Genomic DNA, 14,539 nt, shown 5'->3' with positions numbered 1-14,539 from the left:
TTGTCTTTCTAAAGCTATGTCTACACTACCACAGTAAGTCAACCTACACTACACAACTCCAGCTACGTGCCTTAGGTCGAGTTACCGCAGGGGGTCAACAGGAGAAAAATCTCCCGTCGACTTACCTTGCTCTTCTCGTCGGGGGCAGAGTACAGGGGTCAACTGGAGAGCAATCTGCAGTCAATTTGGCGGGTCTTTACTAGACCTGCTAAATTGACCTTGGGTGGATCAATCTCAGAAAGTCGATTCCTGCCGTAGTGTAGACCTGCCCTCCCCAACAGTAGTTGGTCCAATAACAGATATTACCTCGCCCACCTTGTCTCTTTGTATACAATATTCCATAGACAATTCTCTAGATAGGTTTTTGTGTGCGTTTGTTCTGAAAACTTTATTTTAGAGGCAAAGTGTTAAACTGATTGAAATTTCACAAGATTAACATTATTGCTTAAAGTGCTTGGATCAATTTAAAAAAATCAAAGTATATAATTAAAACATAAGGCTAAGCAATATTAGCTACACAAATAATTATAGAAATACAGTAAATAGTACAGTTACTGAGAAATAGAAGACAAATAAATTAAAACAACACTGATAAAAGGTACTAGAGTAAAATAGGTATAAAGAATCCCCTAACATTCTAATACACATTAAATTGTAAAAGATAGTGCTCAAACTCGTTGGCCACAAAACAGAAAACAAGAGACAAAACATTAAGGACCTGTTGCCGAGTGGTGCAGAGTCACTGGAAGTTGCAAGTGGTCAGCACCACTCAGGATCAAGGCCCCGGTGCACAATATCATAACACATAGGGGTGCAAATGTATATGAAATGAACAGTTTGAAGATAAAAGCCATGTGTAATAAAATGCTAGAATCCATTGTAACCTTGCATAAACTCCAGTTACATCTTCATTCAAGTCTTATGCTACGGCTACACTGCACCACAGGACGGTCTGTGGGGATATGTATTGTAAAAGCATAGCATTTTGATGCAATCAACTGATCCTTGTGGACACTGCTGGTGCAAACTAAAAGGTACCGAGTTTGCATAAACGTAGTCGTCTTTCAAACAGGACTACATTAATGCAAACTAGCCTTTTAGTTTGCACCTACAGCATCCACACAGGGCGGTTAGACTGTAACGTTTTGGTGCACTCTACAATTAACACCCCTGTCGGCAGCACTGCAGTGCAGCAGCATAGACAAGCCCTTAATGTCTTTGTTAAATTCAATGCATAGGAAACATCTTCTGCTTTTTAATTTTAACTGCTAAGGGAGTCAGACGTTAAAATGTTAGTTTATTGAACCACATCTGTACCCTATTGAAATTGGATGAGTATTGGGGTGGTTGTGCACATCTTATTTTCAACTAGATATTCTGCTTTCATTGATCCTTCTTCCTCACTGATCCCTTCTTTTGTCCCCATCTATTATGTTCCAAAAATAGAAAATGTATAATATGCTGACAGCTTGTTCTGTGATACATAAAATTTGGGTCTGAGCTTATCCTCCAAGATACCTAATTTACACAGTGCACAGTAACAGTTCCTTGGGTTTAGCGGAATACCAACAGAGAGTAAAAATGTTCTTTTCTATCAGTAAGAACATGTAATAAATTGTGGAGATGAACAAGTAACAATGTTACACAGAAAATACATCTCATGCAATGGCACACAAAACAAGTAATGAACTTAAATTATTCTTGGGACTAATCCAGTTAGAGCTCAATAAACTAAAGATCACATTATACAGGAGCACAGATGATCTGCTACAATTTTTTTCTAAAACTGCTGGCTAGAAAAGTCTTGATTGTCCCAGATTTTCTCCATTCTTTTCATGATGCACTGGAAGTAAAAAATATAAGTATATAAAATGTCTGAAAAATGTACCATGCATATATTAAAAATCCAGGTAAAATAAATTTACATCATCCTGCAAGGCGCTGAGCACCTTGGCCCCAATCCAGCAAATCACTTACAAATGTGCTTAACTTTAACCAAGTGTATAGCTTTATGGACTTCAGTGGGGCAACTCAGATGTTAAAGTTGAGCACATGGTTAAGAGTTTTGCTGGCTTGGAGACAGGGTGGTGGATGGAGTCTGAACTGACAATTAGGACTGCATCACGATTGCAATTTTTTTGATTGACAGACAAAACAAATACACAGTAATTTAACTGGTGCTAAAATATAGTTCATGTTGACATATGTACTTTGTAGTCTTTCCATGATTTCTCCTAAGTTGAAATCCAGCCATTGATTTTCTACTTGTGTTACATCATTACTGTAAATCTCTTCTTGAGTTAGCAAAACCCTCTGATTTAACAACCCTGCAGCACTTTCATATAACTCCTCTGGGTCCCCCTAATGTATCACAGAAATGTTGATGGGCATTTTTTTTAACCCATAAAGTATGAAAAAAGCCTGCCATAATAATTGTACTGTCAAGGAATAAATTGTAATTATCTGAATTTATTATCCAACGTAAAGTCTTGTCTTCCAGCCTGGGAAAAACAAAAATGTGCATATGCTGAATCTTAGATGTTAGTGTTTAACTATTGCTGCAATACCCAAACCTTATTAACATAAAAACCATTTCCTAGAATCCGACTCATTTTAAAATAATCTCTTTATGTACAATTGTTCTTTATACAAACATCAGTCCCGAACACTCAAGTTATACATTGCTGTTTTGATTTGTTGTAAAGTTTCTCACACATCCTAAAAATGTATGGCAGCAAATTGCAAAGTACAGAATGTTTGTCTGACCTTGGTTAACTTTGATCTAAAAAGTGCATTTATTCACAACCAGAACACCGTCTCACTTGCCAGGGAAAAGATGGCCACATTTATTAAATGGAAAGATGTGAATGTTCAGAAATATTCCATTAAAGAAGACAAGTGATTTTACTGAATTTAGGGCCTGATCCAGGCTCCATTAAAGTCAATGGACTTCAGAGATTATTGAAACCTCTTATTAGGCCAGTCTAAAATTAAGAAACATCATAGTCCTCAATGGTGAAACTTCCATCCCACTGTGAGTAAAAGAAAAAAGTGCACTTGTTTGGACTCCAATCCTCCAACCTTTACTCATGTGAATGATCCCATTGGAAACACTTGGACTACTCGCATAAGAAGAGTTGTAGGATTAGATCCTGTGTCTGATCTGTTGGATCAATACAATAGCATGATAAATTCACAAATCTTTGAAGATGAAAAATCCGGTTTTGTTTTTCTTCCAAGGTAAAGTGCTATACTCCTTAGGTTTCAAAACGGTCACCGATAATTCCAAATAAATTTCAAACCATGTTATACCAGAGGCTAACATTGCATGCTCACTAAAATGTAACAAAAACAATTTCACTTTCACAATAGATTGTAACACAAGTAAGTCGTTCCCCCCCCGCCCCCGCTCTCCCAGGAGAAACGGAGCTATCATATTCAACATTGGTTTTAAACAATATTTGTTGAAATAAAAGTGACAAAACTACAGTTGGACTTCTAAAAAAGTACTGAAAGTGACACTTTCTAATAAATATACAAAGTTAAAAACACGTAACAGTAAATATTGTGAGATGATAATGCTTCTTTCTAGAATTCCTCCCCCTCTCTTTCTCTCCTCTCCCCCTAATAGGGCCAAATCCTGGTTCTATTGAAGATAACAGTAGTTTTACCAATTGTCTTCAGCGAGATCAAGATTTGATCCTTAAAGTCCATACGCTAAATGGTGAAATATTATTGTCAAATCCACCAAGTCAGCTGTCAGACAGAAAATTACTCTCAACACACTATCAATCCCTTCTCATGCCCTACTGATACTTCCTCCTACCCTCCTTCCTTGCCAAGTATTTCCAGTATTCCTTGTATAGCAATTTATTAGCTAGAACACGACCAGTTGCCAACCAAGTTTGAAAATTAAAACATTAAAACAAGTCACATTTTGCCTTTTGATATCTCTAGAACCATGTACTTTTTAACCTTTCTGATATCACAGTGATTGAGATGTTGACAAACATGACTACTGATGCTGAGCATGGTCAACACATCACTGCAGGTGTAAACTATGGATTATTACATAACAAGTGTTCTACCTTGATAAGCAATGGGCCTTGTCCTAGGTGCCAAGTACCTACCATTGCCACTGATGTCATTTGGAGCTGTGGGTGCTCAGCACATTGGGGATTGAGCCCAATGATAGTTGTTGTATCAATAACATTACTTAACTAGACTATGTAATGCTCGCCCTGATGAAGGAGATGTTTTGTATGCACAATATTGGAATATATGCAAACTCAATAAGCATACACACACATTCTGTTCTTTTTGGCAGAAACATATGATTACTCCTTAGAAAAGTACCTCATATGAGGAACCTCTCCCTCCACTTTTCCCCACAAAACCCTCAATGCCTCTGTAGCTTTTAGAATCAAAATGACAAGCTCAGCTTATCTGTGCTTTCTCATCAGGATAAACAGGAAGACTGGACGCATTGTATCATCTTGCTCCAAAGTGATTTAAATCTCCTTATGTGAATTGTAGTCTTGAAGTTACCCATTTAAAGTTTTTAATAACCCAAAGCTCAAAGGATTTGGGAAGAATAGCTTTCTAGTGGTGGAGAGTAACATGTGACAAAATCCCCGATGAAACCACAATTCCAATGGATATAAAATAGATTTTTTTTCTACACCTAAAACGGATAACAATACATATTAGTACATATTTAAAGGAATGCTTCATAAAGAGATATCCCAAAGCTATTTAGAAAGTTTAAACAATTTGTCCTAAATGTAATGCACACTTCCATAGAAAATACTATTCTAACTCAGCTGGATTTCACAGATGACCCCAAATCCTATTATCTGTAAATGTTAGTCCATATAAATTTTACTAAGAGCTGACTGCAATTCATTCTGAGTCATACTAAAAAATCAAAGTGCTGAATGTCAGAAATGAAGGGTTATAGTCAAGAACACAGAAACCATTTAGTAGAAGAGAAGACATATCATTGTTCGACTATTCAGGATGTGCTCTGTGTAAAAGTCATAGTTGACAGTGCTGATCAGTTTTCTCCACTTGCAACATTTCACAGTTCTCCAAGTCACTCTCTTGACTGATAGAATAAAATATAACCAGATTCTGAATTTTTTGATATATCAGAGGTCAGACCATAGAATTCTTCAATAGCTTGAGCATCTATTTTCTGCAAAAACAAACAGAGTTGTTTAAAATGTTTGCTAAGAAAAAAAATTAAGCTTGGATTAAAGGAATATAAAAATGCGAAAACACGTATGTAGTTATTTGCCTCAGGGTAATGATTAGCAAGTTTCGTTAGTGATTCAAGAAGTGAATAGGCAGTTTAATAGTTTAGGAGCCAAATCCTGCTTGCTTCACTCATTGAAGTCAATGGGACTACTTCTCTGAGTAATCCAAGCAGGATTTGCCACAGGTAAATGGAGAGAATCTTTTCTCTGTTACATAATAGCAAACACAGGTAAGATGTGATTTTAATTTTCTAGAAATGTAATGGTAGAACGGTGCTAAAATAGCGATACTGCACTTAACTTTTGCCTTCCTCTAGGGGTCCTCTACTCCCCTCCTTTTATTTTCCTCATCATTGTGTCTTTGGGGACAGATTCTGCTACCCTTATATTTAAGAAGTACCATGCTCTCTCCTTCCAAACAACTGGCCTGATTCTGATCTCACACCAGTTTTACTCTGCTATAACTGCAATGAATTTACTCCTGACTCTCACTAGTGTGAGATCAGAATCAGCCCCTAGTCTTGGCAACATACTGCAGCGATTTTTAGTGTCTGCTTGAGACACTACTGCACTATGAGCAGAAGGCATCTGCACCAACTGTAGGCCAGATTCTGCTCTGATTTATAGACAATAGGTTGTGCTGAAAGGTGAACTTTCAGACTGGCGGGAGGTTACTAATGGAGTTGTGAGGCACCATCAACACAAAGGAGGATCTGAATATTGTACAGGAAGATCTGGATGACCTTGAAGATTGGAATAACAAAAGGGATAAAATTCAATAGTACAAAGAGCACAGTCACACAATTAGGGTCTAATAATAAGAATTTCTGCTACAAGCCAGAGATTCATCAGTTGGAAGTGACAGAGGACGAGAGAGAACTGGGTGTGTAGGTCAATCATTGGATAACTATTAGCCACCAATGTGATGCAGCTGTGAAAAAAGTAAATATGATCCTAGGATGCATCAGGGGAGGCATTTCCATTAGAGATAGAGAAGTATTAATGCCATTGTACAAGGCACTGGTCAGACCTCATTTGGAATACTGTGCACAGGTCTGATAAGCCATGTTCAAGAAAGATTAATTCAAACTGGAACAGGTGCAGAGAAGGGCTATTAGGATGATCAGGGGACTGAAGGGCCTAGCTGATGAGAGGAGACTGAAAGAGCTTGGTTTGTTTATCTTTTCTTAAACTGGGGGGAAAGGGAAGGGGGAAATCAAGTCACTACCAAAAGCTGATGGTCTCTGAATGGTAAGCCACACCAAATGGACATGGGAACTTATACACCAATAATCTTCTCATGATCATCAGCATACTGACCTCTACAATGTCATCATCAAACAAAAGCCAAAATCCGTGACTTTTCACAATGGTAATATAATGCCCACGATTAGGTCCACTAGAAAAAAAAGTAATTAAAAAAGAATCAGATATAAATGGGCTGGTTTTGATAAGTCATATGTTAAATAGATATTATATTTCCACTGAAGTCCCTTGTAAGCCAGCTTGCAGTGTTAAGTAGACATGTGCATTCTTCTTTCTCCTATACTGGGTTATCTAAAATGGGTGGTCAACTGAAAATTGAATGCCCTCTCATTATCTGCATTATGGTAGTTTATAAATCTAACTAAAAAGTAATTGACAATTAGTTGGTGGCAGACATAAACGATGACATATTTTCAAAATTGCTCAATGGAATTTAAATAGGGAGAAAACAGGCTGATATTAAACATGGAAATGCAATTATGTATCTTCTTCCGGGTGGGGAGAACAATTGTTCATTCTTTTTGAGCTTTAAGAATTCTTCCAGTTTTTTCTATGCTTGACAATCCCTCACATCCAAGAACTCCTATTATAGCTACGATTCTTCATTCTAACCAATCATTACCAGTCCTTAAAATCAGCCAGCTGAAGCAATCACCAGTTAGTACAGAAAAAAAAAAAAAAACCATTGCCTCCTGCTAGGGGCTGAATACGCTGTCTCCACATACTTCCAGCCCAACAGAAGTAAGACACAGAGGGCCAGATTCTAATCTTCGTCACACTGGTATATAAACAGAGTAACTCAGTTTAAATTACTTGGATTTACACCAGCTTACAAAAATCTGAGTGAGATATAGGTATTTCATATGGCAATGCAGAATATTACTGCTATGAGTCTGGGCTGGCCTATAATTATATATTTTTTTGTCCTAAGTATTTCATCATAATCCAATTTTAGGTAATCTAAAGTTGGTCTCAACTATGTAAACAACTTGGCACAGGCAGACCCTGGCTTTCATATGCTATCCCATTGACTTCAATGTGACTTTGCACAGTGGTAACGGTCTGTTTGTTCAAATGTGTTGCAAGATCAGGCCCAGAGTCAGCATTCTAGATATACATGTATTGGCAGATAGCTGAATTAGACAGCTTGATTGATCCTTTTCCATGTCTCATTTCTGTAGTCCTATGATACCAGTTTCAAGCAGAGGTGGTCAGGAAACGGAATTTGACATCCATGAAGAATTTGAGGTTTTTCAGAAATTGTGTTGTCTTAAATTAGGGCGAAAAGTCAAAACGTTGAAATTTTTTTGCAGAATTGAAATTTTGTTAAATCTTGTTTTGGAAACAATGAAATGTTCCTAGGAACCTTTTTGGTGTTTCCCAAACAAGTTTCCTTCCTGGCTCCCGGGGAGCCCTGCCTCTACAGTAGTTTGTAAACTCCTCACCAGGTGGGCTGGCTGGCTGAGGAGCCTGGGTAAAAAGCTCCAAAGACAAAAGAACCCAAAATGCATTTTTAAAATCTTACGATTTTTAAACCAATCTCAATAGATTTTGAAGCCTGACAGATGATTTTTGAGTGTTCGGAATTGGCAATACCACTGGTCTAATAATAGGTTAAATACACCGGAATGCACTTTACCTGCCACAGTGAACGACAACAGCCACCAAGTCATACATGCGATCCAAGTTGACAGCATCGCTGGATGTGTTGAAGAGACGCAGCTCCAGAGGAAATACCACACGGTAAGAGAGTTTGGTGTACCTGTGTAACTGCTCCATGTACTTGAATCTCTTGAGGTGCAATGCAAGGATCATTGGCAGCTTTTTTACTCTCATCCTGTGAAATCATTAATAAGGGTGTATATTATGAAGTGCTGCTCAGATCAGTGTCATTCTTTTCTTGCAATCCTAGGCCTGCACATTAGAAATGCACTTTGTAAACAGAGGTATTCTATCAGCAGTAACTGGAGACCTAAGAGATGTATGAAGCAGCTGTTGTGCCACCTCTAGGTTTCAAGGTCCATATGGAGGGTACGTGTGTGGGAGAGGGTTGCAGCCACCAGAGGCCAAGAAGCTGCAAAGAGGTTCAGAAGGAGGTTCACTGCAGCGACAGGGGTATCATAGGCAGGAGACCGGGAACGTTGTACAAACACAGAAGTTGGAGGACTGGACTGTAGTTTAATGTATCAGTAACACACTGAGTGAAGCTACACTTCAGCAGTCATTTAAATTTCTACTAAAAATAGGTCTACGCTATGATTAAAAAAAGCAACCCATGCCCCAGAGAGCCTCAGACCTTCGCCCTTGTGGGATCTCAGAGCCCAGGCTCCAGACCAAGCCCGAATGGCTACACTGCAATTTTATAGCCCCATGAGCCCAAGTCAGCTGACCCAGGGCAGCTGTGTCCATGCTGCAGGTCTTTTATCGCAGGGTAGATGTATCCTAAGAGCTCAGTTTACCTGAACAGTGATTGAACTGCATTATTCTTTACCCACCTTTTCTGTGCCTCTTGTTTACTGCAGCAAGTTTCACAGTAGTACTTCTGTTCACTACATAATGTTTCTGTGTTGCTGAAGTCTCTGTAAATAAATATAACTATCAGTTCTTAGGTTTCAGAGTAACAGCCGTGTTAGTCTGTATTGGCAAAAAGAAAAGGAGTACTTGTGGCACCTTAGAGACTAACCAATTTATTTGAGCATAAGCTTTCGTGAGCTACAGCTCACTTCATCGGATGCATACTGTGGAAAGTACAGAAGACGTTTTTATACACACAAACCATGAAAAAATGGGTGATTATCACTACAAAAGGTTTTCTCTCCCCCCCACCCCACTCTCCTGCTGGTAATAGCTTATGTAAAGTGTGAGCATAAGCTTTTGTGAGCTACAGCTCACTTCATCGGATGCATACTGTGGAAAATTCTTAACGTTTCTTGAAACTTCCTCCAATATCACACTTGGACTGATGAGCTGAAAAGCCAGTAAGACACAATGGGTGAAACACTGGTCCCACTGAAATCAATAGGAGTTTCATCCAATTTCTAAAACATGCTGTTTACATCACAGCTTATACTTAGAAAGGCCCTGACCCAGCAAAGCCCTTAAACCGTACTTAAATACCTGAGTAGTCCCATTGACTTGAGTGTGACTGCTGGTGCTTAAACCTGAGCATGTGTTAAAGTGCTTTGCTGGTGGAATGTTAAGAATTACTTTTCTTTGTGAGTACGAAGAGTTTTGTGCTGCTACTTGCTTCACTCTGGCAATTACTTCACCAAACGAGACTTTTCAACATTATTCAATTCAACATGCATGCTTCCATCCCATACATGTAACTCACACTGAAGTTCATGCCAGATGTGTGTGCATAAGGCACTCCTGAGGGAATTCCCTGCCAAAAAACATAAAAATTCTGTGCACAAATTTTATTTGTCAATAAATAAATGTGGAGGCTACAGCATGGCAATGGGGAGCAGAGGCCTCTGACTGTGCAAGGTGGGAGATCAACCTCTGCCTCTCCCCCCAACCCTGGGACACGGACAAGGACCCTGACACAGCGCAAGGGCTGGGCCTGACCTAGGTGCACCACGTGTGGGCAGGCAGGATCTAAGTGGGGAGGGGCTTAGTCTGGGGGGGGGGGATCCAAGTGTGGGCTCAAAAAGGTACTGTGTGGGGCAATCTGGGTCTGAGCAGCTCAGTGGGGGGTCCGAGTGCGGGGGCATCTGGCTGCACAGGAGTTTGTTGTGGGGGTTCCAGCTGCAGCAGCAACTCTGCAGGGGGGTCCAGGTGAAGGTGTCTCAGCAGGGCGAGGGGATGGGTGTGGGGGGATGAAGCTTGGCGGGGGGTGTCTGGGAGAGTGGGGCTCAGTGTGGTGGGGGTCCAGGTGTGGGGGGCTCATCGGGGTTGGGGGCTCAATGGATGGTAGTCTGGGTGTCCAGATGTAGGGGGGTGGGACTCAGTGGGGCGGTCTGGGTGCAGGAAGGTTCCAATGCAGGTGGTCGGTGTGGGGGTTGGGTGGATGGGGGAGCAACTCCCCATACAGTGACCCCTCTCCCTGCGGAGGAGGAGAGATGGGGGCAGGAAGGGGGGAGCAGAACTTCCTGCAGCCGGGGGAGGTTTCTAGGGGTGGGTCTGACCCAGCCAGGCTGCTCCTTGCAGGGGAAGAGAAAGTCCTGTCCTCTGACACCTCCAGCCAATCTGGGACTAGCAGCTGAGCCTGGTGCATGGTAGGAGCCACCAGCCAGGGCATCCCCAGCCTCCGCTTGATTTACCTCTCTGCTGGCTGCTACGGGTGCCCAAAACAATGCACCTGCACTGCTGGGGAGGGATATGTGACCGCTCTTGCGGCTTTCCTTTGCTTCCCCATCAGAAAGTCATTTTTCTGTGGGGAAGTTAAGAAATCTGCAGGGGACATGAATTCTGTATGTGCACAGTGGTGCAGAATTCCCCCCAGGATTAAAGAGCTCCAGGACTGGGTAAGGTATTCCCAACAGATGCAGCACTTAAGACACTCCTAATTCTCCCTCATGTGACTGAACCAAAAAAGACTTTGAATTCTCTTTGTGTGGTTTTTCATAGGGAGCAGAGGGGAATTTTTAGATACCTACACATGCACACTCCCCACTCCAAACTATTTCCGGATTAGCCCCATCTGGATAATTTAAAAAAAAAAAAAACCTACAGGTCTCTCTGCAAGATTTATCCAACGGTCAGAGAAGTGCCTTCTAAAATAGAAAGTGTGTTGGTGTTATTTAGTCATGTAACCAATATAAATAATATCTTTTAATGGGATAAAAAAATTATAACAAAGAGACTGGAGTTGAAAGTTGGGATCAAATGGACTGAGTCAACTGGCCTTTATAACTTGGAATGGAAATAAAAATAATTGATACATAATTCATTTTGTTGTTAGATGAATTCCTCTCCTGCTCTTTGCCAGACCTTATACTCAGGAGAGAAAGATTATGCTGGAGGCATGTATTTTTTGGAGCACTTAAAACACATAAAGACCTTTTCATCTGACCAAAGACAGAAATAACTAGAAAAGTTTCATCTGCAGTGGTGAAGAAATACGTTTTATTGAAATACTGAACAATTTCTATTTACTTGTTCCTCTTTTCAACATTACAGTATCTACATCATGAAGATGCAGAAAAAGCAGTTATTGTTATAGAAAACAGGCAGTGAAATTTAGTAACATAATTTGAAGTTCCCTGCTGAAAAAGGCTGCCAGAGGCGTTTGTCCATTTTATCATGAGTGACACAGTATAATAAAAGCGTCAAAGAGTCCTGTGGCACCTTATAGACTAACAGACTTTTTGGAGCATAAGCTTTCGTGGGTGAATACCCACTTTGTCGGATGCATGTGGGTAAATACCCACTTCGCCGGATGCATGTACATGCATCTGACGAAGTGGGTATTCACCCACGAAAGCTTATGCTCCAATACGTCTGTTAGTCTATAAGGTGCCACAGGACTCTTTGATGCTTTTACAGATCCAGACTAACACGGCTACCTCTCTGATATGTAACAGTATAATAATGCAGCTATGTAAGGCCTGTGTTCTAGCTTTACAAATGTTTAATTAAAATAGGGTTTCTCTTTCTTCCAAGGAGGGAGTTGTGGTCCTTCTAAAAGGCCATCACAAAGGATGACAACTGTGGGTTCTCTGCCTTGTGTGTTTTGTAGGTAACTATCTGTAGCCACCTTCTCAAAGATTTGGAGTATTTTCATCCTATTATGTTTCTGCAATGGAGGATGAAAAGGCTACTTAAAAGCATGTGGCTGTTATACATACGCTGCTGGGGTTTTAGTTATGTCAGTACTGTAAACTACTGTATGTGTATGGGAGGTTGTCCAGCAGGGCTACTAAACTTTCTAACTTTCTGTTCTAGCTGAAAGACATATGATACTGGCAAAGTGTAGAAGGAAAGGAATGGATTGCACAGATTCAAATCACAGCATTAGGAAGGTTCTCAGTTCCAGACTGTACCCTTTATTGAAGAACTATGTAGCCTGGAAGACGAGGGGTCCTTTTAAACAATATATTTCTTATGAGTTTAACAACCAAGAGGTTAGATAAAATATTAAGCTGTTTAGAATATCTAGTATAACTTATTTGTGCAATTTGTTTTTTTACATATGGTTGATTGTGATACAATTTTTTGTTTAAATCTCACAGGCAGGCACTCAGAAGTATAGTTTAGGGTACTTTCACATACAGGTATTAGATAGTTTTCTAGAACAGCAGTTCCTAACAGGTTTTCCAGATTTTGGCTGCAGAAGTCAGTGCTGCCTGCCTCCTATTTACAGTCTTTGTATACTCTTCTATTTGGAGAATCCTAAGTGCTATTGGGAGTTTGAAAGCATACAGCTGAAGGAGAGATGATCAATGGTGGCACATTTGGGCCCAAACCAGTGACGATGGTCAGGAGCCTAAAGTATCAGTGACAAAAGACTGAAGTACCAATACCAGTGTGATTACCAGTGGTCAAGAACACTGCTCTAAAAGAATAGAAAAAAAGACATCCTGTTTTCCAAGGCAAAGTCCTTTATGGTCACAAACTAGCTCTACTGGTGCAGACATATTATGTTGATGAGCATCAGTACAAAACCCTAAAATAAACTGGCCTGAAACTGAAAGGGAGAATTCTCCAGAATCCCGAGTTTTGAAATGAAATGGTAGTTACTGAGCAAAGCAAAGCATAAGTAACATTCCAAAATGCAATAACAATCCCACATCTCCAATAGTCTGTGGAATGGTTCACTTGCATCTGATTCAGGAATCTGTTTATATCCTAGTTGCTGCTCTTTCGGTGTGTTTTTAGGTGTGGTATACTATGTAAGGAGGTCTCTCCGACACTTAGACTTCATTTGAAATGTATTTTTAAAACTTCTAAGTAACTTTAGACCCTGAAAGACTATTTTGGCCTTCTGATATTATTTAATTAAAATAACATTGTTTTGAACATAGATACCTATCTATCGTAGTTGGTGCCAGGACTCATGATATTTTAAATCCATCCAGTGCAGTCAGTCCATGTGAACCTGGAAATGGTATTTTTTTAAAAATCTTTCAGGAATAATGGTTTAAAAATTGTCGGTTTCTGGTGCACTGCAGCTTCCCTACACAATTGGAACTTGCAATAAAAGTCAAGATTCCTTTCCCTCTATAATTTTAAGATTACAAGCAGAGTAGCAGATTGCAATTTACAAAGCAGAAAATTAGATTTTTAAAACGCCTTGTTTCTAAGGTCTCTGGGACCAATTAAGCAAAGCATACGCTTAACTTTTAGTATGTTTAGGACATAAGTCCTAAAGCACTTGAGCATGGGCTTAAAGTTAAACACATACTTAAATCCCACAGAAGCAAACGGGTATTCAGCAGCAACTCTTCCAAGTGAACCAGATGATCAATTTTTTACCCCAATAGGGAACTGTATTTTCTCTCTCTCTCTCTCACTCACACACACACTGAATTTAAAGTAAATTTCTTATTAAAGGTTCCATTGCAGCATGAACATCCAAATTATTCCCTTTTCCTTTTGCTCAGCAAAAGCTCAGTTAACACTGAACAGTTTGTCTTGCATCTCATCACTCAGGGATATTCCTAGAACTTTTACTTTCAATCTTTACTGGACTTAGAGAATCAGAAAGAAAACATGATTTAGGAGAGTGGTAGAAATGTTTCCCAAACAGATACATTTATGAATCTTCCATTCATTTACCTTAGACAGTGCGTAATAGATGTGTTCTGCTCCACGTCAACAGAGAGGTCAAGAAAATCCTCATCTTTGCTACTAACCTATAGGAAAAAATACATATGTAAAAGATAAACACACGTCTAAATGCACCTGAATCCCATATACAAATTTTCCACTTTAATCAATTACTACAAATACAAATTGTACAAAATAATTAATTTTAATATTTTACAGACAGATTTCTGGCTTTGTATAAATAGATTCCCCATGTCAGTCAGCAAGTCCATTAATCCACCTTTCACACGATTTCAGTTCAG

The 14,539-nt window shown here is 39.7% G+C and overlaps 1 protein-coding gene across 3 annotated transcripts in view; it reads right to left on the bottom strand.

Moving 5' to 3' along the window:
- Positions 1-347: 347 nt before the first annotated feature.
- Positions 348-14,539, bottom strand: part of USP46 (ubiquitin specific peptidase 46) — a 34,742-nt gene continuing 20,550 nt past the window's right edge. For all 3 annotated transcript variants that reach the window (XM_074951413.1, XM_074951412.1, XM_074951414.1), the window contains 5 exons: positions 14,247-14,323; positions 9,020-9,103; positions 8,164-8,361; positions 6,579-6,657; positions 348-5,197 (listed from right to left, as the gene is read on the bottom strand). In XM_074951413.1, the coding sequence (XP_074807514.1) occupies positions 5,096-5,197; positions 6,579-6,657; positions 8,164-8,361; positions 9,020-9,103; positions 14,247-14,323 (540 nt within the window). In that variant the 3' untranslated portion in view covers positions 348-5,095. The remainder of the gene's footprint in view (positions 5,198-6,578; positions 6,658-8,163; positions 8,362-9,019; positions 9,104-14,246; positions 14,324-14,539) is intronic.

Source organism: Natator depressus, chromosome 4 (genome assembly GCF_965152275.1).
Source record: "Natator depressus isolate rNatDep1 chromosome 4, rNatDep2.hap1, whole genome shotgun sequence".
NCBI lineage: Eukaryota > Metazoa > Chordata > Testudines > Cheloniidae > Natator > Natator depressus.
This window is presented reverse-complemented; position numbering and strand designations above follow the sequence as displayed.